Source organism: Rhinatrema bivittatum, chromosome 14 (genome assembly GCF_901001135.1).
Source record: "Rhinatrema bivittatum chromosome 14, aRhiBiv1.1, whole genome shotgun sequence".
Taxonomy (NCBI): Eukaryota; Metazoa; Chordata; class Amphibia; order Gymnophiona; family Rhinatrematidae; genus Rhinatrema; species Rhinatrema bivittatum.
In genome coordinates, this window is record NC_042628.1 from 73,119,132 (window position 1) to 73,142,180 (window position 23,049).

General features: G+C 49.9%; 1 protein-coding gene across 13 annotated transcripts in view; it reads right to left on the bottom strand.

Moving 5' to 3' along the window:
- MAG (myelin associated glycoprotein) overlaps positions 1-21,144 on the bottom strand; it is a 76,869-nt gene extending 55,725 nt beyond the window's left edge. For 4 of the 13 annotated variants that reach the window (XM_029576942.1, XM_029576952.1, XM_029576941.1 and 1 more), the window contains exons 1-2: positions 20,913-21,144; positions 633-684 (exon numbers count right to left, since the gene is read on the bottom strand). Coding sequence is in view for 2 of the 13 variants with exons in the window: in XM_029576953.1 (XP_029432813.1) it covers positions 633-684; positions 17,822-17,839 (70 nt within the window). In the remaining 11 variants the exon portion in view is untranslated. Of the gene's footprint in view, positions 1-632; positions 685-781; positions 955-17,148; positions 17,427-17,821; positions 18,024-19,219; positions 19,245-20,912 lie in introns of those variants that run through there. The other 9 variants (XM_029576949.1, XM_029576946.1, XM_029576945.1 and 6 more) reach the window with 7 other exon arrangements.
- Positions 21,145-23,049: the final 1,905 nt, after the last annotated feature.

A 23,049-nucleotide genomic window follows, 5' to 3' on the forward strand; every position in this document is an offset into this window, starting at 1 on the left:
CCCACGGACTTTACTGAATCGGCAAGTAAGTGACTTGTTGCCCCCCTCCCCCAACCCATCCCCACCTCTGAGCTGCCCAGCTATCCTGCTTTACTGTTCATCCAGGAAAGGGCAGACAACGCTCAGGCGGCCACTTCACCCGCGTAAATGGCTTTCAAAAACTGCCCTGTGAGCATCTCCGCTACGGCCAAAGCAGAGACACGGGAAGGGCAGAAGACTCATCTGAATGGAGAACTGAAATCTCTGCAACGGGTCAAGGTAAAGACCGCTGCTAATCCTAGAGGATAAGCCCATGCCAGCAGCAAACATCAGGGCTCCAGAAGAAGAAGTCCAGACATGATGTCCCAGTTCTTCCAGTGCCTGTACCCGTCACATAAACTCAGTCACCTCCTTCTTCCTGTTCCCTTTTTTTTGTTTTACACAGAAACGTACCATGAGGCATTGCACCCTGGAGATGGCTCCTGCTGCATCTACCTCTACGTGCTCTGGGCCGCTGCTTTGGGTGGCCAGGCCGCTTAGCAAGCCAAGCAAGACCGAGCTATTTTTCAACAGACATATTCAACTGATTGCTGAAGAAAGACATTGGCAAAAAAAAAACTCGTGTCCAGAAAAGCAAGGAAGATGCATCTTACCTTTTGTGTACTCTTCCCCAGGAAAAGCGCTCAGGCTGTAAAATCTCTGGCCCTAGAAATGATAAAAGACACAGATACTTCAGAGGTGCTGATCCAACGCCCCTCCTTGGCTATAGTCTCGACTCCTAGGCCCAAGAACGGACACACACCATGAGCAATCCCTTGTCTTCCGCTACCTCCCGGGCAGGCTCGTCTTACGATGGCCCCATGGACGCCAGCCCGGCCCCTCTCCTCTGTAAACGCAGCAGGTTGGGTGCTGCTGCTGCTGCCGCCGCCGTGCCACACACACGTTTTCCTGCCCGTAGGAGTTCTGTAATGGGTCTTCTGTCTTTTCTTGCACAGGGAAGGAGCCCACACACACATTCCACTGGCTGGGCAGGCACCGATGATGACAGTAGAGCTCCCAGCCAGCTGCTGGGGGGGGGGGGACGGGCGGCATGCTGCTGAGCGAGTGCTCTGCCTGCTGTCTTGAGTTTGCTGCTTTGTAGGTGTGCGAGTGGGTGTGCAATCTGTGCCTAAGCAAGCAGTGCCTCACTGTTTCTGGCAGCAGGACACGCGCGCACATTAATAGGTTACAGGCACCAGGGAAGTTTCATGCTCCATGTGATATTCCCTGCTGTCAGGTGGCAGGAAGGAGTCTCCCGAGCCCATCCTGGGCAGACCCCGAGAGCCCCGTGTTACTGCATGCACCGTATGCCCCTGCTCCCCTTTATGCACACATTGCTAAGAAAGGAAAAGAAAAGCGCTTATTTTGTAATAACTCCAGCAGGACTGCACAACAGTGAAATCTCTGGGAAACCTGGGGAGATCCAGTTCCCCTCCTACTTTTCCCACAAATTCTTGACATGAACTTAAAGAACTCAAGCACGCGTCCTCTGTTTACTGACCAAACATGGGGCTTAATGTTACCCCACGCTTTCAGATTAGTGCGTGATATAGCAAGCACACAAGTCAGGCACCAGCAGGCCCAGCGCACCGTTAGCCCCCGTTTGGGCGCGCGTTTTTCACATATTATTACCCCTTATACAATAAGGGGTAATAGCATGTGGAAAACGCACGTCCAACCCCCCCCCTGAAACTAATAGCGCCCGCAACATGCAAGTGCACGCTGATGAGCCTATTAGTGAGTCCCGCGCGATACAGAAAGTAAAATGTGCGGCCAAGCCACACGTTTTACTCTGAGAAATTAACGCCTGCCAAAAGGCACCGGGAAAGTGTACAGAAAAGCAGAAAAAACTGCTTTTCTGTACACCCTCCGACTTAATATCATAGCGATATTAAGTCGGAGGCCCCAAAAATAAAAAAAAAATAAAAAAAATCTAAAAAAAAAAAAAAAACCTGCCCTCGGCCCGCGGGTTGGAAAATGGACGCTCAATTTTGCCGGCGTCCGTTTTCCGAACCCGTGGCTGTCAGTGGGTTCAACAACCGATGCCGGTAAAATTAAGCGTCGGCTGTCAAACCCGCTGACAGCCGCCGCTTCTGTCAATAAGGAGGCGCTAGGGACGCGCTAGTGTTCCTAGCGCCTCCTTATTAGCGCGGGCCCCTCATTTGCATAGTGAATCGTGTGACAGGAGAGCGGGCGCTCGCCTCGGAGCGCCGGCTCTCCCGTGCATGTTACAGAATCGGCCTGTTTGCCTGCCAAATTAAATCAGCGGTGTCGAATGGAAATGCATGCAAAACCATTCATGAATTTGCAAAAGGCTAAATGCAGACCATGATAAGCATTGCAATCTGCATTAAGCTGTGCTAAGTAGTTACACCTCAAGAGGTGTGGTTAATGAGCTCGCAAGAGCATCAGCAGTTTAACGTTCCGGCCTCTCTGGACATCCCTAAAGCATCCTGAAGACCTGACATAGAAAACCCTCTGCCCTGCACCTCTATTATGAAAGGTCTCCACTCAAAAGTGTTATCCTGTAATTCCTGCCAACCTTGCTTCACCAAAAACAGCCCCTCTTCCCTTCCTCAAGCCCCCTCCTTGCCATTCAGAGCCCCCAGTTTGAAAAGCAATGGAAGGGCTCCCCTATCACTGCTGCCCTGCCAGGGCCGTTCTCCAAAACTGTGCCAGCTGGCCTGCGACTCCTCTCTGCCCCCACACATAGAAACTCCCTCTAGCCGTCCAGTTCCTGTGCAGATTTCCACGTCATGGTGCTTGGAGGGGGAGCAGGAGATCTGGGGGTGTGCAGACAGTGCGAGAAAGGGTAAGAGGATGGAGGAGGCTATGGGGGTAGCTTTTACTGCCCATCCCCGCTGCTTGCCCCCCTCGCCAGCTCTCTGTGTGTGTGTGTGTGTGAGATCTGCTCTCTGAGGAACAAGCCAAAAAAATCAATGAATCCTGCAAATAAAAATATAATCTGCCTCTTCCAAAGACTTATCTCAAGAGGGAACTGTCATGGCCAGTGGTAAGCAGGGCAAGAGCCAAGCAGCTTTCACTGCATGACGAGAGTCAAACTCTCCAGAGAGGCTCCAGCATGGAAAAAAACTACGCTGGCAAGGAACACGACTCCTGCGATCCTGAAGGAGCTGCGGGCCCTAGAGGGGCTAATGACATCGACTTGTGGAACAACCAAAGAAATTCAAACTGAGGTGGCGTCTCTTACAGCACAATCCTCAGCTGGAGGAAAGGAAGAAACTGCCACAGAATAAAATCAAAATGGTTTCAGGAGTTAAAAAGAAAAAAAAAACAAAAAACTTTGAAGGTCCAAATAAAAGCAGGAGAAATAATCAAATGTCAGAAGGAAAGGAAGGTGATGATCCAGCAAAATTTATGGAGACATTTCTACCAATGCAATTTATTATAATCCTTATTCTTAAATTTTATATATACATAATAACATAAGAACATGCTATAATGGGTCAGACCCCAAGGGTCCATCAAGCCCAGCATCCTGTTTCCAACAGTGGCCAATCCAGGCCATAAGAACCTGGCAATTACCCAAACACTAAGTCTATCCCATGTTACTGTTGCTAGTAATAGAAGAGGCCATTCCCTAAGACAACTTGATTAATAGCAGGTAATGGACTTCTCCTCCAAGAACTTGTCCAAACCTTTTTTGATCCCAGCTACACTAACTGCACTAACCACATCCTCTGACAACAAATTCCTGAGCTTGTAATCAAAAAGAAACCAAGAAGATACAATTCCTATCATCCTAGTAGGACTGAAGGACTGCGTAGAGCACCCTCCAGTCACACAAGCCACAAAATGTACCCAAGACCTGCGGGATTAATCCCTTCCATACTTTTTTTTTCAGGATTTCCAATAGTGGAGGGTAATTGGGAAGGAGAGAAAAAAAATGTGATTGTCATAGATCTAAATAAAAAGTTACGGGGTAACTTTCAAAAGGCATAAAACTGGGTTTTACCAGTGTAAATGGGCTTTTGAAAATTACTACAATATATGCCATTGAATTATACATAGGTTATTCGCATGTAAGTGCTTGGAAATGGCTTTTGAAAATTGCTGTGATAGTAATTACGTTTACATGTGTAACTCCTCTGAAAATTACCTCCACAGCATAAAAGAGGAAGAGGTGCCTGGTAACGCAAGAATAACTAAGAAATACAAAAGCAGACTTTGTATTGTTCTATCCAGCAAGAATGAAAGACCAAAATGACAAGCTACTATTGATTTTCCGTGGATAAGCAGCTAAATTAGTCATGACATGTGGGTGACGTCATCCTGCAGCACCGAACGCTTCTCTCTCAGAGCCTCTAGAGCTTTCAGCTCTACTGAGCATGTGCAGCAGTTGCCTCGTGAACCTCCTCGGTCATTTCTCGTCTGAGCACAAGCATGGACATGTACTCAGTCTCTCCTCTTCAGTTTTCTCTTAATTATTGAATCTGATCATTCTTTCTCAGTAAATTATTTTTTTCAATTTGCCTCACTGCCCTTGCAGCTCCCACAACAGCACTTTTCAGTTGGGCCAGAAGAAAAAAAAAAAAAAATCAGCTGTGAACAGATTCAAAAACTGTATCGCTAGCAAGGTAATGTCCCTCGATGACGACCTTGAGCTCTGCTTTCAGTGCCTTGGGCTGGAACATGACCCAAAAAACTGATACAACTGTAGACAAATTGTCCAGCACTCCCAACATTCCCGGGTGATTAGGATTGAGGAGCTGTGTAAATCTCTTCTGTTTAACAGTAGATCATCTTCCCATGGTGCAGCATTGTCTGTATCACCAGGAAAGAAGCTGAGCAGGAGTTCCTCAAAGATTCCCCTACTGGCTCAGACCAAAGCCACAGGGGGGGGGGAGTAGTGCCAGCTTCCCTGCATCATAAAAATGGCATCAGATTTTTGGAACCGTCCGAGCCTGTGTTGAGGAAGCGTAATGCTCCAAGCAAAGATGTATCGGCACCAGTATCGTTGAAGGAACGATCATCAGCACCGTTGGGGTGCCTCAACACGCCTGACGCACGATGCATTGTTATAATTATTCGTTTCTTATCCTGCGGACCTGATAGAGGCCTACTCCATGATTTACTGTACCTCGAATGGCCGCTGCCCTGTCCAGGCGGGACCTGATCGAGAACCAGTTCCTGCCTACATTACTTTACTCCGCCGAATTTCAATTGCGCCCTTAGATGTTTTCTTTTTGTTGATCTTCTTTCTCGATAATTATTATCCTTCTTCTGTTGGAACCAAATTCTTTATATACCATAATCTTCATACTTTACCAATGCAAATTGACCAGGAGAACAAAAACTTTTTACAATTAAGAAATTGTGTGGGAGAGAAATTGATGACAAAAATCGGAGTGAAACATAAAACAAATGTTTTGGATGGTGAATGCAAACATAAACTGTGGTAGCACCCAAGGGTGCTGGCAGCCTCGCTCTGACTAGGGAGAGGGGGATTGGACCGGGGAAGTTTAAAAGCCAGAAAAGATGCCAGATAACAGAATGAAGGCGTCACTCATCGAAACGAAAGTTATAAGAGAAACTGTAAGTAATATGAAACCCCACAAGAGGTTGAGTAAAAATTTTAAAATGAGCAAATGGGTTAATGTTATGGATTGTTTTTAAATATAAAATATAGTGATAGAAAAACACTTGAAGGGTGTTTAAACCACAACGCGGTGGAGAAGCTTGAACCGTAGGACAGTAAATAAGATCCCTCCATGGTCCCTGAAGCAGACAAGCAGTCAAAACACGGCCGGTGTCGAGCAGGCGGCTTCGACCTTATAGAAGCACAGGAGTTCGGGCAGAACCGATAAGTATCTATTTGAAGGAGCGGGAACGGGTTGACCGCCAGGGGGAGGACACTTACTGAAACGAAAGCTACAGACACGGTTCATTGTTGAACAAGAAATACAGGATTGCATAAATTAAACATTTTAAAAATAGAAAAATAAAACTATTTGAAGAATAAAGTCGGCAGCTATTAAAAGAAGGGATCACCAAGGGTTCCCTCATATATAGCACCCGCACATTACCACGCATCGGGGAGTTTCCTTGATGGCTGGTGGTTGATGTTAAATAATCCAGGGTCAGGAGGGAGGGACCGCGGCACCTCCCGAGGTGAGCCCTTTAAGTAGGGTCACGTGACGTGCACGCGTAGGATGCCCGGGAGGAGCAGGAAGGCCCGATCGGAGCCCAGCCGCATCCCAGCCGAGAAGGAGCGTCGGCGTGGGAAGACAACGCGGCGGGACGCGACTGCAGTGGCTGCCTGCTCCTGCGAGAGAGGGGCGGCCACACCAGTAGATGGAGGGACCTGGTCGCGGTTCTCCGTGGCCACAACAGATGTGAAAGAGTGCATCTGTCACCTTCTCTGTTTTGTCTATTCGGTTTCATGTACCTCCTCAGCCTCAACTGGGACTTGACGTATGGCATGGCCTACAGCCTGTAGCATTCATGAAGATGCCCACAAGAAGTTGGAGACAACCCGTTTATCGAAAAATTCAGGGAAATGGTCGCTCAGATAAAAAAAAACAAAAACAATCAGAATGTAGACGTACAATCTCTCTTGATGGTTTCCGAACAGCCATCTGTATCAAGATGCTCCTTCTCATAGGAGTCGGAAAGTGGGGGAGCCACAGGGGCCATGGAACGACTGCAATGACTAGTTTTGGTCTAGCTCCCTACTCACCGAGAAGCTGAAAAGTGCACGAGCATAAGAGCGTAAGAGGACCTCCTGTTAGAGATCCAAGGAGCGAGGAGAGGCAGGAAGGGGGACAAGGGAAGAGGGGCTTCTGGGAGGAACCGGGAAAGTAGGCAGAAGAATTGCTATGTGAATGGCAGATAGCTTTTAATACTTGCTGACATTTCCTCAAAGCTGATTTAATATTACAGTACTCTGGGGAAAATTTAGACGATGCGCTTTAAATCGAAGTGTCGTTGCTCATCACGCCTGCCCGTTACCATCCAGATATCTAATTACGCGAGAATCTCCAGCATTTATCAGGGTCGCTAGCCTCCTCAGAACCCCTGCAAACAACTGTTCCTGCATTGATTTATTCAGAACATGAAGGCTGGCTAATTCTTTAATGTGACGATTTCCATTCATTCCCCCAACAAAATCTGCATTTCCAACATGGGCGTTTCCTGCAAAGTTAAAGAAACGTCCGTGCAGCGAGTGGGAGGCTGAAAATGTTCCACAGAAAACAGAAGACTCTTGCAGAGACTTTAAATATCAAGTAGAATAAGCCAGAGGAGGTAATTTACTGCTGATCAAAGGACACGGGCAGTGCCAGGGCACAGAGCAGATACGGCCTGGGCAGCAGCGATGCAAGCCACGCACGCCTATCCCAGAACAGGTGCAGCACAGGCGGCAACAGCGCAAGCCCAGGTTTTCCAATAGCCCTGCACTCAGCAGAGAACAGACCCCCTGCTTCCTGGAGGGGAGGAGGCGAGGCTGGGGCAGAAGAATAATTCTTCTCCCTCATGCAGGCCCTCCCCGCCTGTCTTCTGCTGGGAGCAGGAGGGGAGGGGATGAGGCTGGGGCAGAAGAATAATTCTTCTCCCTCATGCAGGCCCTCCCCGCTGTCTTCTGCTGGGGACAGGAGGGGAGGGGGCGAGGCTGGGGCAGAAGAATAATTCTTCTCCCTCATGCAGGCCCTCCCCGCCTGTCTTCTGCTGGGGACAGGAGGGGAGGGGGCGAGGCTGGGGCAGAAGAATAATTCTTCTCCCTCATGCAGGCCCTCCCCGCCTGTCTTCTGCTGGGAGCAGGAGGGGAGGGGATGAGGCTGGGGCAGAAGAATAATTCTTCTCCCTCATGCAGGCCCTCCCCGCTGTCTTCTGCTGGGGACAGGAGGGGAGGGGGCGAGGCTGGGGCAGAAGAATAATTCTTCTCCCTCATGCAGGCCCTCCCCGCCTGTCTTCTGCTAGGAGCAGGAGGGGAAGGGGCGAGGCTGAACCGCACAAGGCAAAGAGCCGCTCTGCTCCCTCGCAGTGCGGTGGGTTTGCCCGCGCGGTCGGTGCCTCTGGTAAGAACGGAAGGATTTCAGTTGCACTCCGTGTCCGGTGCTTTTTCAGGATTGGTCTCGGAAGAGGGACTTAACAGTCGTCGTGCTAATGAGCTCATGGAGTTTAAGTGCCGAAATCTCAGGGCTGAGCCCTGTGGGGCAGAGCCCTCAGTCTTTTAAGGACCTAGTGACGTCTCTACCGATGTGGATCATGGAGGAAGTGAAGCCTGCACTGCCCCGCTCCCCTCCCCCTCCCATGTATTTGGCTTGTGAGGGAAGAAGACCTTAGTTGCACCCAGGGGCGGATCGGTCAGTAAAACTGAGCGTCCATTCTCCTAACCAGACCGGCCGGCACTTTTTTTTTGGTTGTTTACATTTTTGGTTCCTCAGACTTCATTTCGCTAGGATATTAAGTCGGAGGGTATTTTCTGCTTTTCCCTACCCTTTTCTGGGCTGCTCATACACTGGGCAGGCGTTAATTTATGAGCGTAAAATGTGTGGCTTGGCCACACATTTTACTTTCTGAATCCCGTTGACTGACTAAGAGCCTCCTCACCACGCATGCATGTGATGAGCACTACTCGTTTTCAGGGAGGTTGGCCGCGCGTTTTCAAGGCGCGAAACCCCTTACAGAATAAGGGATAAAAGACGCCCCTCGAAAACACGCGGCCAAGCCCGTGTTAAACAGTGCGCATGGCCAAGCAGGCTTTACAGAACTGGCCTGAATGATTGGCTTGATCTGCTTTTGGGAGCTGGTGAAGCACTGGCTGCTGCACAGAGAGCTCACGAGTGAGTCGGGTAGCTCATGGGCCAGTTTTGAAATAAATCCTTTCCCGCAATCCACACCCACCCTCTCGGATCCCTGTTCCCCTCCCCCCCCTGGCGATTCCTGTCACCAGCACTGATTCGGGCTGGCAGGATGAGGAGACCAGTGCCGGTGGCGCCCTCTGCTTTCGGGGACCAGTTGCATGCAGGACCCGAGGGTCATAATGCCTCTGTATCGCTCCATGGTGAGACCGCACCTTGAATACTGTGTACAATTCTGGTCGCCACATCTCAAAAAAGATATAATTGCGATGGAGAAGGTTCAGAGAAGGGCGACCAAAATGATAAAGGGAATGGAACAGCTCCTCTATGAGGAAAGACTAAAGAGGTTAGGACTTTTCAGCTTGGAGACGAGACGGCTGAGGGGGGATATGATAGAGGTGTTTAAAATCATGAGAGGTCTAGAACGGGTAGATGTGAATCGGTTATTTACTCTTTCGGATAGTAGAAAGACTAGGGGGCACTCCATGAAGTTAGCATGTGGCACATTTAAAACTAATCGGAGAAAGTTCTTTTTTACTCAACGCACAATTAAACTCTGGAATTTGTTGCCAGAGTATGTGGTTAGTGCAGTTAGTATAGCTGTGTTTAAAAAAGGATTGGATAAGTTCTTGGAGGAGAAGTTCATTACCTGCTATTAAGTTCACTTAGAGAATAGCCACTGCCATTAGCAATGGTTACATGGAATAGACTTAGTTTTTGGGTACTTGCCAGGTTCTTGTGGCCTGGATTGGCCTCTGTTGGAAACAGGATGCTGGGCTTGATGGACCCTTGGTCTGACCCAGTATGGCAGGTTCTTATGTTCTTATGCTGGTTTCAAAGCAGGAGGGAGAGGTGGAGAGGATGCAAGCCCAAGGCATCACCGCTGCGCTCCTCTTCCTGGAGAGGGGCTACGACAGACCCCGCTCGGTCTGCAGCTGCGAGTCCAGGCTTCAGCGGAGGGTAGAGGTCAGGCAGCCGTGAATTATGGGAGGGAGGGAAGGAATGAAATACTGGAGGGCTAGTGGCGGGTGGAAAGAGAGAGCGGCTTAGTAGGGAGGGATTGGAACAGAGAAAGTGGATGTGCATTACTCCTCCCTATCACCCCACCCTCCATCCCCATCCTGCTGCAAGTCAAAGGTTCCCAGGTAGGGAGACTGAAAGAGGGAAAGTTGATGTGCACTTCCACCTCTTCCCCCCGGTCAAATCCACACCAAATCTCAGGGTGACCCTGAGCCTGCTGTAAGAATTTCCTCTGCACATCTTGGGTGTGCATGGAGGGGGCATTGCCTGGGCAGTGCAAGGGTATTAGGCGCCCTAGGTGAACCTTCTGCCTTGTGTCTCCCGCACCTGGTCCAGCCCCAACCTCATTCACTCAGACAGGCCCCCCCTCTCATACACATTTAGGTTCCTTGTCTCATTCACCCACGCGCCCTTACACAGGCTCCCTCCCTCCCTCCCTCTCATTAACACCATTGCTCTCTCATGCACACACACAGTGCCTCTCACTCACACACACCAGAGGTGCCGCTCATGGCCTGCTGACTCTCTGCTTCTCTAGCCGTGAGCAGGATGGGCGCTGCCAAGTCTCTACTCCTCTCAGTCATGAGTGGGATGGGCTTCGCTCGCAGTCCCACATGGCTGCTCTTTGCCGCCCCCTAATGGCTGGCGCCCTAGGCGACTGCCTAGTTCACCTATTGGGATACGCCAGTCCTGATTGCCCCCTCCCCCCTTCCTTAATTTTTACCCTGTGCCTACTTTCCACCTATCAACCCTCTCTCTCTCCCCCCATCTCTTCTACCGCCTACTCTCTGTCGAACATCTCTCCGTGTTTCATCCTCCTTAGGTTCAGCTCCACGATTGGAGAAGAATCAGGGGAGAAGCAGAGGCTCACACAGGGTGCAGGAGAGAGGAAAGATCAGCCAGGAGGTGCAGGGTTGAAGTGATGCAGAGGCTCACACAGGGTGCAGGATAGAGGAAAGATCAGCCAGGAGGTGCAGGGTCGAAGTGATGCAGAGGCTCACACAGGGTGCAGGATAGAGGAAAGATCAGCCAGGAGGTGCAGGGTCGAAGTGATGCAGAGGCTCACACAGGGTGCAGGAGAGAGGAAAGATCAGCCAGGAGGTGCAGGGTCGAAGTGATGCAGAGGCTCACACAGGGTGCAGGATAGAGGAAAGATCAGCCAGGAGGTGCAGGGTCGAAGTGATGCAGAGGCTCACACAGGGTGCAGGATAGAGGAAAGATCAGCCAGGAGGTGCAGGGTCGAAGTGATGCAGAGGCTCACACAGGGTGCAGGATAGAGGAAAGATCAGCCAGGAGGTGCAGGGTCGAGGTGATGCAGAGGATCACACAAGGTGCAGGATAGAGGAAAGATCAGCCAGGAGGTGCAGGGTCGAGGTGATGCAGAGGATCACACAGGGTGCAGTGTGGTAGGAGGAGAGAGGAAAGATCAGCCAGGAGGTGCAGGGTCGAGGTGATGCAGAGGATCACACAGGGTGCAGTGTGGTAGGAGGAGAGAGGAAAGATCAGCCAGGAGGTGCAGGGTCGAGGTGATGCAGAGGATCACATAGGGTGCAGTGTGGTAGGAGGAGAGAGGAAAGATCAGCCAGGAGGTGCAGGGTCGAAGTGATGCAGAGGCTCACACAGGGTGCAGGATAGAGGAAAGATCAGCCAGGAGGTGCAGGGTCGAAGTGATGCAGAGGATCACACAGGGTGCAGTGTGGTAGGAGGAGAGAGGAAAGATCAGCCAGGAGGTGCAGGGTCGAGGTGATGCAGAGGCTCACACAGGGTGCAGTGTGGTAGGAGGAGAGAGGAAAGATCAGCCAGGAGGTGCAGGGTCGAGGTGATGCAGAGGATCACACAGGGTGCAGTGTGGTAGGAGGAGAGAGGAAAGATCAGCCAGGAGGTGCAGGGTCGAGGTGATGCAGAGGATCACTCAGTGTGTGGTGGGAAGAACAAGCTTTGCCTGGGGTATGATGGAGGAACAGATACAGGGTCATGGTGGTGAGTGGGGGAAGGGAAAGCATCATGCAGGGTGCAAAGGGGGCGGTCTGGGCTGAGAACCAGGGTTCAAGTCCTGTTTCTTCCACTGACGCCCCTTGTGACCTCGGGCAAGTCACGTAACCTCAGGGACCTATTTAGATTGTAAGTTCTTTGGGGAAGGAACTTATTGCACAGTGCTGCATACAGCTAGTAATGCTATAAAATGGCAAGTTTTATTATAACTAGAGGCAGGATCACAGGGTGTTAAGAAAGAGGATTGCGGCAGGGTGAGGGTGGGCCTCCCCCGTAGTCCTCATACAGCAGCCTTGTCCAGGTCCTAAGCCTATGCTTTCCCGTTTAGCACTACCCCTGCACTAGCGGATCAGCCACCTGGGTTCATTTTATTCCTTCAGGAGTCATTTTTAAATAGTTAGGAAGTGCACAAGTACTGGGCTGATCTGAATGGAAGTTGAGATCTGGACAGAAGGAAAATAAAGCAGATAATGTCATAATGCCTCTGTATCGCTCCATGGTGAGACCGCACCTTGAATACTGTGTACAATTCTGGTCATCGCATCTTAAAAAAGATACAATTGCGATGGAGAAGGTACAGAGAAGGGCGACCAAGTTCAGCTTGGAGAAGAAACCGATGATGGGGAGTATGATAGAGATGTACAAAATCCTGAAAGGACTTGAGTGGGTAAGTATGAAACAGTTATTTACTCTTTCAGATAATACAAGGACTAGGGGGCACTCCATGAAGTTAGCAAGTAGCACATTTAAAACAAATCAGAGAAAATTCTTTTTCACTCAATGCACAATTAAACTCTGGAATTTATTGCCAGAGGATGTGCTTAAGGCAGCTAGTGTAGCTGGGTCAGAAAAGGTTTGGATAAGTTCATAAACTGCTGTTAATCAATAAGGAATAGCCAGCCATTGCTTATTACTGGCATTAGTAGCATGGGATCTATTTAATGTTTGGGTACTTGCCAGGTTCTTATGGCCTGGATTGGCCTCTGTTGGAAACAGGATGCTGGGCTTGATGGACCCTTGGTCTGACCCAGTATGGCATATATTATTTGCATGGAATGGAAATTTCAGTTCAGGACTGGTGGGGAAGCACATTTAGGAATCTTGATAGTTATCCAGAGTTGACACCTATTGACAATATTCTAGAGAAAGGCAACCGAGGCTGTCTAGCATGTCAAACATTTTACTGGTTCTCACTATAAAAGCACTTTTATAAATGTGTGTGAGCGCTGGGTTTACCCTGTTGATTTCTATCAAACCAGACAAACATATACACATGTGCAAAGACTTACATCACACACACACACACGCACGTTTATCTTGTATTCACATATACACTTGGAAACGTTTCTTGCATTGCCTTCTGGAGTTCAGATGAAAACTACTGAGCTTGTTAACCCCTTACATGACTGCAAAATTCTAATTTACCCTCTAATTCCGCATCTCAGTCCATGGAGCAGCTGGGCTCGGGTCAGCTCTTTCCCCTTGCACAGACCCTTATTATACACGGAGAGAAATTCTTTACATGCCAAGCTTGGCATTCCTGACACACTTCCCCCCTCCACACTGCCCACTGCACTGTGCTGTCTGTTCAGGGCACCTCCTCCTGACAGGATCCCCCCCAACACCGCACAAACTCACAAAGGATCCCTGTTTCACTGCAAGACTCTGTGGAGCTGGATGAGAAAGGTTCTCCTACACCTTACTGCTTCTAGGCGAGAGACAACAAGGGAGCAGAGCCACTCCTAGCAAAAAAGCTTAGCTGAGAACAGTGATCAGTGCTGAGAAAATAAGCCACTATTCTATTCTACAGCCCAGCACCATGGGAAAGGCTCTATCCATTCTGCAACCCTGCAGACCCAACTTTATCTCTGACTGGTAATGAAAGCTTCTTGGCTTAACTCTTTCTATAGCCATCCAAGACTCATGTCCCGAAAATTACAAAGCCAAAATTGCCGATACATGGATTTGAGCTGCCAGCCTGACTTCCTGCCCAATTCTCAAAGTGACCGTGTTTATCTAGGATGTGATTCCAGCCCTCGCACGTGATAGGTCCTATTGTAGCAGGGCGATACAGTGCACCGGCACGGGCTCTCTGCAGCATGGCCGGCTTCCAAGGGCAGAGATTGGTGGCACCAGCCTGCTGCGATACGAGAACAGAGCTTTTGTATGGAACTTGTGTGTGTGAGTGTGTATATATGTGTGTGTATATATATGTGTATATATGTGTGTGTGTGTATGTGTATGTGTGTGTATATATGTGTGTGTGTATATATGTGTGTATGTATATGTATATGTGTATATGTGTGTGTGTGTGTGTGTATGTGTGTGTATGTGTATGTGTGTATATGTGTGTGTGTATATATGTGTATATATGTGTGTGAGTGTGTGTGTATATGTGTGTGTGTGTGTGTTAACCGTACACACATTCGGTGCTGAAATAGAGGGGTACAAGGGGAGATGGCCCTTCTCTCCTGCCCTATGAAGCTCCTCTCTTTCAGGCTGATACACGCCACCCTTGCACCATCACCAGCCCCAATATCCTCCTCAAAAAAAAACAAAACAACCCGCGGGAGAGCCGGTGCTCCGTGTTGAGCGCCCGCTCTCCTGACGTACGCCCAGGCACCTCTCCTGGGCACGCGATTCTCTATTTAAATTAGGGCCCGCGCTAATAAGGAGGCACTAGAGATGCTAGCGCCTCCTTATTAGCGGAAGCGGCGGCTGTCTGCGGGTCCGACAACCGACGCATGTTGATGAACCTATTAGTTATCCCCGCGGGATACTGAAAGTAAAACGTGCGGCCAAGTCGCACGTTTTACTCTCAGAAATGAACGCCTGCCCAAAGGCCAGCGTTAATCACGGACAACACCGGGAACGTGTACAGAAAAGCAGAAAAAACTACTTTTCTGTAAACCCTGCAACTTAATATCACAGCAATATTAAGTCGGAGGCACCAAAGATAAAAAAATATATAAAAAATCTGCCCGCGGAAAACGGACGCTCAATTTTGCCGGCTTCTGTGTTCTCACCCCGCGGCTGTCAGCGGGTTCGACGACCGACATCCGGTAAAGTTAAGCGTCGGCTGTCAAACCCGCTGACAGCCGCCGCCTCCTTTATTAGCGCGGGCCCTCATTTGCATACTGAATCGCGCGCCCAGGAGAGCAGGCGCTCTCCCGCCCATCTTACTGAATCGGCCCGAAAGTGATTGTGTAAAACTGCAGGGTGGTCCGGGAAAAATTGGGAACTTGGGCATCAAAATGGAATTTCCTGTGGACACGTGGAAAGTGTCAACGTACGGTGCTGGGTCCGCGCTATCAAGAGAAGATCTTGGAAATACCGGTGACCCACAGGCTGAAACCCACGGCACAGTGTGCAGCAGCGGCGGCCAAAAAAGCCAACCGTAGGCCAGGAATCATTTGGGAAGGCGTCTATGACAAATTCAAGGATATTATCTCGGTGTGTAGACACCGGAGGCACTGCACGCAGTTCTGGTTGCCCCAATTCAAAAAAGGACGAGGTGAAGCTTGAGAAGGGACAGAAAAGAGCAACCAGAAATGTGGAAAGGGATGGGGGCCTCTCTCACACAGAGAAAGGCTGAACAATTTAGGGATTTTCAGCTTGGAAAAAAAGGACTGGCGGGGGGACGGGAACATGGTAAAGGTCTACAAGATCACGAATGGAAGAGAACAAACCGCAAGCAAGCACTGGTCACGCTGTCCAAAAATACCAGCGCCGGGGGCATCCAATGAAACTGTAAGAGAAACGGAAGAAAGTATTTTTGGTAGCCAGCGGGTAACGGTGCAATCTGCTGCTGCCAGACATAGCCCCTGCAATCAGCATTAGCAGGGTTTACAGGGGGTCCGAATGCAGTCCTAGAAGGCAAGGATCAGTGGATATTAGGGACTGGGCGGCGGCCAAGCGTCCTGGCACTTGGATGAGCTCTGGTTTTCCTCCGATAGGAGGCAGGATGCTGGGTGAGAGGGACCCCTGCTGCGAGCTAGCTTGGCCATTCTTAGCCACCTCGGTCTATGGGGAGACTGGGAAGAGGTAAAGAGAATGGGGTCTCTCACAGGGAAGGGGAGAGACAAGGACTAAGGGGAGTTCCCTCACCATCTCTGGCCTGGCTCCCCAGTTTAGATTTTCTCTCTCTCACGCGCACTGCACCGGAGAAGCAGGAATGTGTTCCCTCCTGTACTGTGCAAAATGCAAAAGATATCAGGGATGCACCTTCCCAAACCTGAAGGAGAAAGTCAAAAGACTGCACAGGGTTTCTGCCTGCATCTTTCTATTTCTGGCCTCTGAGCACTTATCCTGTACTTGCTGAGAGTCTGACTGGTTTTTTTTTGCAGTTCTGACTGAGGTGAGGGATTCTGCTAGCGAGTGTTTTCTGTGCACACATCTGCAGCAGCCCAACTTGATCTGAAAGACTTATACAGAGGCAACATCACCTCCATTTTCCTGCTGGCTGCTCCTCTCCCTATGCAGTCAAGCATCACATTATCCACTTGTCTGGATCCGGTCAGATCTGGTCCCCCGCAGATCCCGTTCCTGTTTTGGGCACAGAAAAACTTCACCCGCATACTGTACTGCTCTCTTGGGATTTTGTGTCTCTTCTCTATTACAGTTTCTTTTTCTCTCTCTCCCTCTTCAGTCTTTCCCTCATTTTGTCTCCACCAGGACCCACCAGCACTAAATATGCAGAACAGAAGAGGGTGGTGTGACCTCAGATAACTGGGAACTGAACCATGAGCCCTTCAGCTCAGCAGCACCAGCACACGGCAGCCAAGCATCCAGCGACATCCCAGAGAGACTGCTTTTCCAGGAGATTGGCAGGGCAGATCTGACCCTCTCCCAACCCCTCCATGTGTGTTTAATACACAAGGATAACACACACAAGGCAGAGGCTGTGCTGTGTAAGAATGTAATGAGTGAGGCTTGTGCAACGTTGCTTTCTGCTGATGTGCATGGGGCAAGCAGCACCATTTAGCGTGGGTACTCTGTGCCAGGGTGTGCCTGGCAGGCTCCTGGGATAGGAGCTCATTTCAGAGGAGATCCAGCCTTTCCGGGGGAAGGGGGCGGCTCTATCCAGCCCCCCATGACTAGCATGTAGGCTGGATACCGAATGTATACAGGCTGGGCAGGGAGGATGCTAGAGAGATGCATGAATGATGCTCCTGGACGTTGCTCTGTAGCACCATCTCCCCAATCCCTCTGCTCTCTCTGCCCCTCCACCAAGGCCATCGCTGCAGTGACTGGGCAGCATTGAGGCTGGGGGTGACACATAAATGAGATCACCTACCCCGACAGCTGCCAAGGCTGGCCCGCAGCAGCAGGAAGACTGCCAGAGCTGGAAAGCCCATTCATGAGCAACAAGGAAAGCAGCTGGCCACACATAGACAACAGCAACAACAAAAAACCTCCAAAAGTGATGCTCTTAAGTCAGGTAATGGCTGGCGGTATTTCCAGACAGACCACTGATCCCTCATCACGCTGCCAATCTGCTGTGGCACCAACACTGGACCGCAGGTGAAGCCAGAGAGGACGTGCCCTGGCAAGGCCCTGCAAACCTCAGGTCCGCAGCAACCCTTCCCACCCTGAAGCAGGGCTGCAGAATCAGATAGGAAGCGTTCTTATCCATGAGGTAGTGTCATCTATTCCCACAGTACTGCAGCTGGAGCAACTCTCTGCTGGCTGGAGCTTGTCTGTTAATTATGGGGGTATGGAAAGGCTGCAGGTCAGCAGGGAGAGGCTAAATCAATCATGGTTTTACAAATTTAAGACAGCAGATGAAAATAAAATGGTCCCAGCCAATCTGCCTGATATCAGCTGCTAAGGTTACACACCCCCGGCTGCCCATCATTTTCTGCATATTGCACCTTTGCTTTCCTCATCTGGGGAGACTTTAATGCAGCACGCACAGGCCCTCTCCCACCCCCCCATCTATCAACAAGCTTTGCAATAAAACAAACTACCAGCAAGTCTGTCCCCATGGGCCTGCTGGACAGTCCCTGGCCACCGGCTAGTGTCACTCGATCCTGCTCCTTTTATCCACGCCTTGTTTTCTCCTTCCCTTGCCTCTCCCGAGCAGGCCTGGATTTGTCCGTGGGCAGCAGAAACCTGGGGAGGCAGCAGGCTGGCTGAAGATTTGCCGCCTCTGCACCTTCATCCAGCACGAAGGGGGAAGGCCCAGGAACAAACAGAGCAAAGGGGATCGTTTTGAGGAGATTAGGAGGGCCTGAGTGGGAGATGGGTGGAGGCTCAGGTGTCTGTGAGTGAGAGAGGGCGGCAGTGGCTGGAGAGGGGAAGTAAGGGAGAACATAACCAGGGCACAGCAGGGACACCTGCCTCCTCCTCCTCACTATTCCCACCCCAATTTGCATTTTCTCTCCTGTGATCTTGGATCCTGGAAGCTCCCCTCCTGCCTGCCCCACCCACCCACTCCCTCATCCTCCATCTCTGCTCATCCCTGTTCTGGGCCCTCCTGACACCCTCCCCTCCCCTCGGAGGTCTCCCTTTGCTTTCTGTGCTGCAGAATTTGCTCCCCAGGCCTCGGCAGGGAAGGGGGGGGACCCCCCCCCCCCCACCCTGCTGCCTGACGTTACCAGCGGGGAGGGGGCAGCACAGCGCCACCAGTGCCCGGGGGGGGGCAGCAAACTCTGCTACTGCCTTTCAGGAAGTGAAAGGTGGGTTTGCAATACTATGGGGGGGGGCTTGAGCTCTTTCCTGCCGGGTCACTTATTTCCTGTATTTATTTAGGACTTCTCTATCCCACATTCACATGCACATGACATCGGGTCACAGGTCAGCGGGGATAAAGAAAAGATGAGAAACTGATTCATAAAGTCACAATTAACAAGGGGTCAAAGGAACAAGTAGGGAGCATCAGGGGAAGCCGCAGGGTCAGGCGCACCCAGGTACTGAGATTAGAAGATAATTTAACCAATAACTCCCCCCCCCCCCCCCCCCCCTGGTTAGAGGAATTATTCCCTCCTGTTACCTCCCCGCTGGTCCTTCAATGTCCTTTCCTACGGAGACGGCCACCTTCCTCCACTTTACTGAAAATTGTCAAAGGTTTGAATGTTTCTAGAAATCCTTCATTCACGGGAAAGGGATTTGTTTAAATTTACAACACAGGAAAGGTCCTCTTTGGTCTGAAAGCAGAGCAGGTCCTTCGGCACCGAGAGCCCCTCCTGTCAGCCCTCTTACCCCCCCCCCCCCCCCCCCCCCCGGCTGCCTGCAGCCCAGCCCAGGTTGCTCCTTTGGTGTCTGACGGGCTCCAGGTTCTGCATCCCACACCCCCCATGTTACAGGTCTTCAGGAAGCAGCTCATCTCCCACCCACAGCCTTCCATCGGCTGCCCCCTCCTTTACCTCCAGAGCATGGATGGACTTGTAGTTAAATGTTCCTCGTTAAAAAATAAAAGGCAGGGGCACAACACTGGGCACTGCCATGTGGAAGGCCTCAGGCTTGATCCCAAGTTGGGCCTTCTGTTCTCCAGCTCAGCTGCAGAGGTAGCACTTATAATCTCTGGCGGGGCGAGCTGTGCTCATAACACGTGGTGGCCAGATTCATGGCCCGGGATTGTGGGGTTCCAGAAGGAGCCCTGGGGCATGACCTCTGGCTAGAGCAGGGGGTCCCCCAAACTAAGGCCAGTCGGCTGGACCTAGCCTTACCGAGCTAGCCTGTCCGGATCCGGGCCACCCGCAGCCACCAGAGAAAAAAAACAAATCTGGAAACTACTGGTGGGGAGGTCGGTGAGAGGAGAGGTCAGTTTGTGGTTCTGAAGGACACCACTGGGGGGCAGTAAGGGAAGAGGGGGGAGGGAGAGGGCTGAGAATGGAGTGAAGTAAAGAAGGGGAAAGGGGTGAGTGAGGAGGCAGTGGGAGGAGTGAATGGGAGGGGTGAGAGTGAAAGGGAGGGAGGGAATGAGAGAGGAAAAGGAGGGGAGGGGAATGGAGTGAATGAAGGGAGGAGAGGGGTGAGAGAAGTGAAAGGTGGCAAGGGAACATGGGGAGAGAGTGAAGAGAAAGGAGGGGAGGGGTGAGTGAGAAGGGAAAGGAATGAATGAGAGGAATGGAAGGGAGGGCTGGTGGGAGGGAATGAGAGAGGAGGGGAAGGGTGAGTGAAGTGAGGGGTGAAATGGAAGAGGAGAGGAAATGAGATGGGAGGGGGCAGATCAGGGGTGTTGACTTCCCAGAAATGTAAAACTAGTATTACCTGCATTCTGACTAGAACACCCCCCAGGGGATGCCCCCCAGGAATATTGCACCCAGCAAACTCTGCGAGGACCCTCCCCCCCCCCCCCCTTGGCAATCTGAGACTTGCTGTGTGGCACTTCCCATGCAAGGTCTGGGAGTTGTTACTGAAATAAGCAGACTGGGGGGGGGGGGGTCCCAGGTAGTTGCAAATGATCCCAGCCCTGGTCCGGATTCAGCTGGAAGCACAACAGAGTAAGAGGAAGCTGTTGCCCCCCGAAATATCAGACCTGGCTCGCCCAGCCAGCACCTCCCCAAATTCTCCTTGTAGCCCAGGTCCCCTCCCAGCCTCGGTCCTGCAGTCGTGCACCAGGGAAGCAAGTTACTCAGCACCAGGTCGCTTTCCTCTCAGGGCTCACCTCGGAGGCCACTGAAGACACTTTTAACTGATTTTAGTTAGTTTCTGTATAGTATTTTATAGGTGTTGTAATTCTAGTGCCTGAAAGAGCGGGAATCACAAGTAATTAATTTAGTAATATTCAGCTCTGTCTGGCAGAGAACGGGAAAAAAAAAAAAGTTCCATTTTAGAGGCCAATCTTTTGTAAGGTTCAGCCCATGCACTCTACAACTGCACTCCCAGCCTCCTGTGGATCTCGTTCTGCATTTTACAAGGTCCCCTCCAAGTCCCTGCAAACCCATCAGAGTCTCCTGCTAAATCAGCAGCTCTCCAGGAGAAACTCCGGAGAAATCTCCAGCGCAGCCTGCCAAGCTCAAGGTTCCAATCCTGCCTTCGCCACGTGAATGTTACGGTGAACCCAAGCTGTCCCACCTGTGAAAGACTGACCAAGCTTTAAAAAAAACAACTTACCAAGATTCAGACAGGAGCTTTTGCCATTATCCTTTCCTCCTCTTGCAGATGAACTGTCCCTAGAGATAATTAGTGCTATTTTTTTTCCTGGTTTCTTGCTAGCAGTACCAGGAGCCACCAGCCTCTGTACTGAAATGATTAGAGGAGCTGAGAGGGACTGTCCACATGAGTCAGCCCCCCCTCTCTGCCCAGGATAAAGGCCACTTTGTCAGCTGAGATGGGTCACCAGAATCAGGAATACAATTGTGCAAAAAGAAATAAAAAGATCACTAAAAGACACACAGCTGGGTCATGGGAGGAGCTCAGCAGAGAAAGAAAAAAAAATCCCAAGCTTTGGATTCCAGTAACAATGTATTAAAAAAAAGGAAATTTGTTAATCAGTAATCTGAGCTGGAGCTATATATGGAGCATTAAAATAATTATATGTATAATTGTGGAGGTCTTCTTATCTTGTCAAGCATGGATAAATCTGCCTTCTGGGTTTTTCTCCAATAATGGGCACTAGGGACATATGTTACAGGAGGGAATGCTTGGCTGGCAATCAGATTCCAACTCCAATATGCACTGAGTGGTTGTTGAAGCATGTTGGAGATTGAAACTGACACAGGAGATGGTGGGTGGTAAGGGGAGGAGAGGGTGGGAGAGGGAGAGAGAGAAAGAGTGCAAGAGGCTGGAGAGAGGTAAATAGACAGAATCAGAAAATAGAGGGAAAGAGAGGAGCAGACATAGAGGGAGAGAGAGTCACCGACAGACAGAAAAGTAGATACACTTAGAGATGGGAACCAGTGAGGAAAGAGATACAGAGCAAAAACTGCATTTCTGTTCTCTAATAGCAATGGTGCCTTTTACAGCAGATACTCTTATGATATAAGAGTACTTGATTTAAGAAATAATCTAATCCAGGGGTAGGCAGCTCTGGTTCTGAAGTGCCAGAAATGAGTCTGTTTCTTATGAATATGTATGAGATATATTTGCATACAATGCAGATCTATTCGTGCATATTCATTGTGAAAATCCTGAAAAAATCTGACCTGGTTTGTGGTACTCCAAGAGGGGAACTGCATAGTCCTGATCCAATTTCTGATAATTCCCGCTCCTCACCTGCCCTCGATCCTCCTACCCTTCTAACTATGCATTCCATGACACTCACGCCTTCCCTCGAACCAGCCCCTATAACTATGCAATCCATCTCACTCCTATCCAGTTACACCCCATAATGACCCAACCACGCTAAGAGACTATTAGCACTTAAAATGTTGACTAGAAAACGTTATCATTGTTAAACGTTATATTGCTGTTAGTAAAGCACAAACTTTATCTGTTTCCAATGTGCAATCATTTTCTGTTATGACCTTTACTGTAATACATTGTTTTACCTGTAAACCGGAGTGAAGGCTTGCACCAAACTTCAGTATATAAAAGCACACAAATAAATAAATAAATAATCACATAAACATTACACCACAGCACAAAGCCCCCTGCTGTATCCTGCGCAAAACTCAGTACACCAATGATGAGTCAGAGCTTCTTTCTTTCTTATTGCCGCTCCTCGTGCCTCTCCACAGATTTAATGAGATTTTACCAGCTCTGGCTTTCAGAACTTTATGAGATCCATATTCAAAAGCCATATAGATGGATAACATAACAGTTATCCATCTATATGGCTTATCTGGCTAAATTCGAGCCAGCTAATAAGTTAGGTATCTAGAATTTAGCCACATAAATTAAGGGCTGTCCAGGGACATAAATGGGAGGAGTTGAGTTAGCAGCTAAGATAACCAGCTAACTACGATATTCAGGGTTAGTCAGATGATTTCTCTGGCTAAGAACATAAGAACATAAAAACATGCCATACTGGGTCAGACCAAGGGTCCATCAAGCCCAGCATCCTGTTTCCAACAGAGGCCAAACCAGGCCACAAGAACCTGGCAAGCACCCAAAAACTAAGAAGATCCCATGCTACTGATGCAATTAATAGCAGTGGCTATCCCTAAGTAAACTTAATTAATACTAGCAGGTAATAGACTTCTCCTCCAAGAACTTATCCAATCTTTTTTAAACACAGCTATACTAACTGCTCTAACCACATCCTCTGGCAACAAATTCCAGAGTTTAATTGTGCGTTGAGTAAAAAAGA